The 1,904-nt window shown below is 14.0% G+C and overlaps 1 protein-coding gene across 1 annotated transcript, besides 9 other annotated features; it reads left to right on the forward strand.

The window, feature by feature from the left end:
* Positions 1-173: a repeat region.
* Positions 164-1,122, forward strand: FPSE_11255 (uncharacterized protein; the record flags this gene model as incomplete). Its single annotated transcript, XM_061988461.1, has 7 exons — positions 164-182; positions 255-266; positions 556-567; positions 606-615; positions 701-712; positions 1,048-1,065; positions 1,117-1,122. Coding segments are annotated over 7 exons (89 nt in total), but the record flags the coding sequence as incomplete, so codon positions are not given.
* Positions 308-329: a repeat region.
* Positions 409-455: a repeat region.
* Positions 708-860: a repeat region.
* Positions 927-1,165: a repeat region.
* A 36-nt stretch (positions 1,166-1,201) lies between these two features.
* Positions 1,202-1,240: a repeat region.
* A 52-nt stretch (positions 1,241-1,292) lies between these two features.
* Positions 1,293-1,448: a microsatellite.
* A 3-nt stretch (positions 1,449-1,451) lies between these two features.
* Positions 1,452-1,551: a repeat region.
* Positions 1,552-1,659: 108 nt separating this feature from the next.
* Positions 1,660-1,822: a microsatellite.
* The last annotated feature ends 82 nt before the right edge of the window (positions 1,823-1,904 follow it).

Below are 1,904 nucleotides of genomic sequence, written 5' to 3' on the forward strand. Positions count from 1 at the left end.
TAAATTAATAATAAATTAAATTATTATTTACTTTTTTAAATTAAATAATTTATAACTATTTAAAATAGAATTATATCTTAATTATATATTATTCTTTTAATTATAAAAAGTATTTTAATTAACCTTATATATAATTATAATATATTAAATACTTAATTTTAAGTTATTTTAAAGGGCTTAAAGTATAAAAAGGATTTTAGCTTTATTTAAAGACTATAATATACTAAATAGTTAAAAACTAATTAATTAGATAGTATAAATATAAAGTAAGGGATTTTTAGGCAGCTTACTTATCTAGGCAGCTTACTTATTAAATATATTAATTATAACTCTTAACTATAATAATAAAACTATAGGAATAATACCTTCTATAGAACTTAATTAAGACTAATAGACTTAAAAGCTACCTAAATATTAAAATAATAATAAGACTTAAGTAAATATAAATATTATAACTGTAATTAAATAAGGTATATAGCTTAATAATATCTATAACTAAAGAAACTATAGAACCCTAATTAAAGTAAATAGATATTAAAAGTAATTAATTTATAGAAACCCTAAATAGTAATATAAACTTAAATACTAGAAATATATTAAAATAGCTATAATATAGTAAATAAAGTTATTATAGCTAAAACCTTATAATAAGCTAATTAGAAAAACTATTATAAGGAAAATTTAATATAATAACCTATAGACCTTTTTAAAAGTAAGAAAGAAATCTTAAAATGCTATAAATAAGAAATAAAAAGTAAAATATAAAAAGAAAAAATTAAAGATTAATAAAAAAGGTATTATAGCTAAATTAAAAAAGAAAAAGAAAAAATAAAATAATAAGTATAAGATTAATATTAAAAGAATATATAAGTACTTAAGGTAATAATAACTCTAAATACCCTTATAAGCTTATAAGTTAAATAGGCTATTAATAATATTCTTATATAAATTAAACTTTAAGATAAAGAGAAAATTATTTTATAAGAAAGAGAAGTTTAATATTAATATTATACTTAATAATAATATTATATTTAAAATATAAAATAGAAAAGAGAAATAGTAAAAGTAATTATATATTACTTTTAAAAAGAAAATAAAAAACTTAAAAATAAATAGAAATAAGAATATATACTACTATATAATAAAATAAATACTTATATATTTAGCAGTAAGGAAAACTAATATATTTAAGGATCTAAGGAATATAAAGATATAAAAAAAACTAAATTATTATATATAAGGGCTTATTATATAATAAAAGCTTTAAATATCTATTATAAAGAACTTAAATTTAATACTAATAATAAAGTAAAAATAATACTAATATACCTTTAATATAATAAGATTATATAAGTATTATATTATTACTATTAATATATCTTTTATTAGAAAAATAAAAAAGATAATAATTATTTTCTAATAGCTATATTTAAAATATTTAATAATAAACCTTATTTAATAAAAGAAGTAATAAGTTATTTAATATATATATAATATAAAAACCTAAAAATAGTAAAATTATAATTTAATTTAGCTTATTATTAATAATAAGAAAAGGCATAAAGAATTAAAAAAGATATTTAAAAGAATCTATAAATCCTTAAAGAAGTTAATAAAGAGTTTAAAGAATTTACCTAAGGAAAATATAAGAAACCTTAAAATAATAATAAAGTATTAAAAGATATTAATAAAATAGATTATATATAAAAAATAGATAGATTATACCTTATTAGTATTTATAATAAAAATAATAAACCTAAAAATATAGAAAGTAACTATAAAGAATATAATAATTATAAATATAAATAATATTAATATATAAAATTAGGAAAAGATATTTACCTTTTATAATAGAGCTATAGAAGAGTAAAGTATAAGGATAAATAGGGTTTAAACTATAAAAT

The sequence above is a fragment of the Fusarium pseudograminearum genome (assembly GCF_000303195.2).
Source record: "Fusarium pseudograminearum CS3096 unplaced genomic scaffold Unplaced102, whole genome shotgun sequence".
Taxonomy (NCBI): domain Eukaryota; kingdom Fungi; phylum Ascomycota; class Sordariomycetes; order Hypocreales; family Nectriaceae; genus Fusarium; species Fusarium pseudograminearum.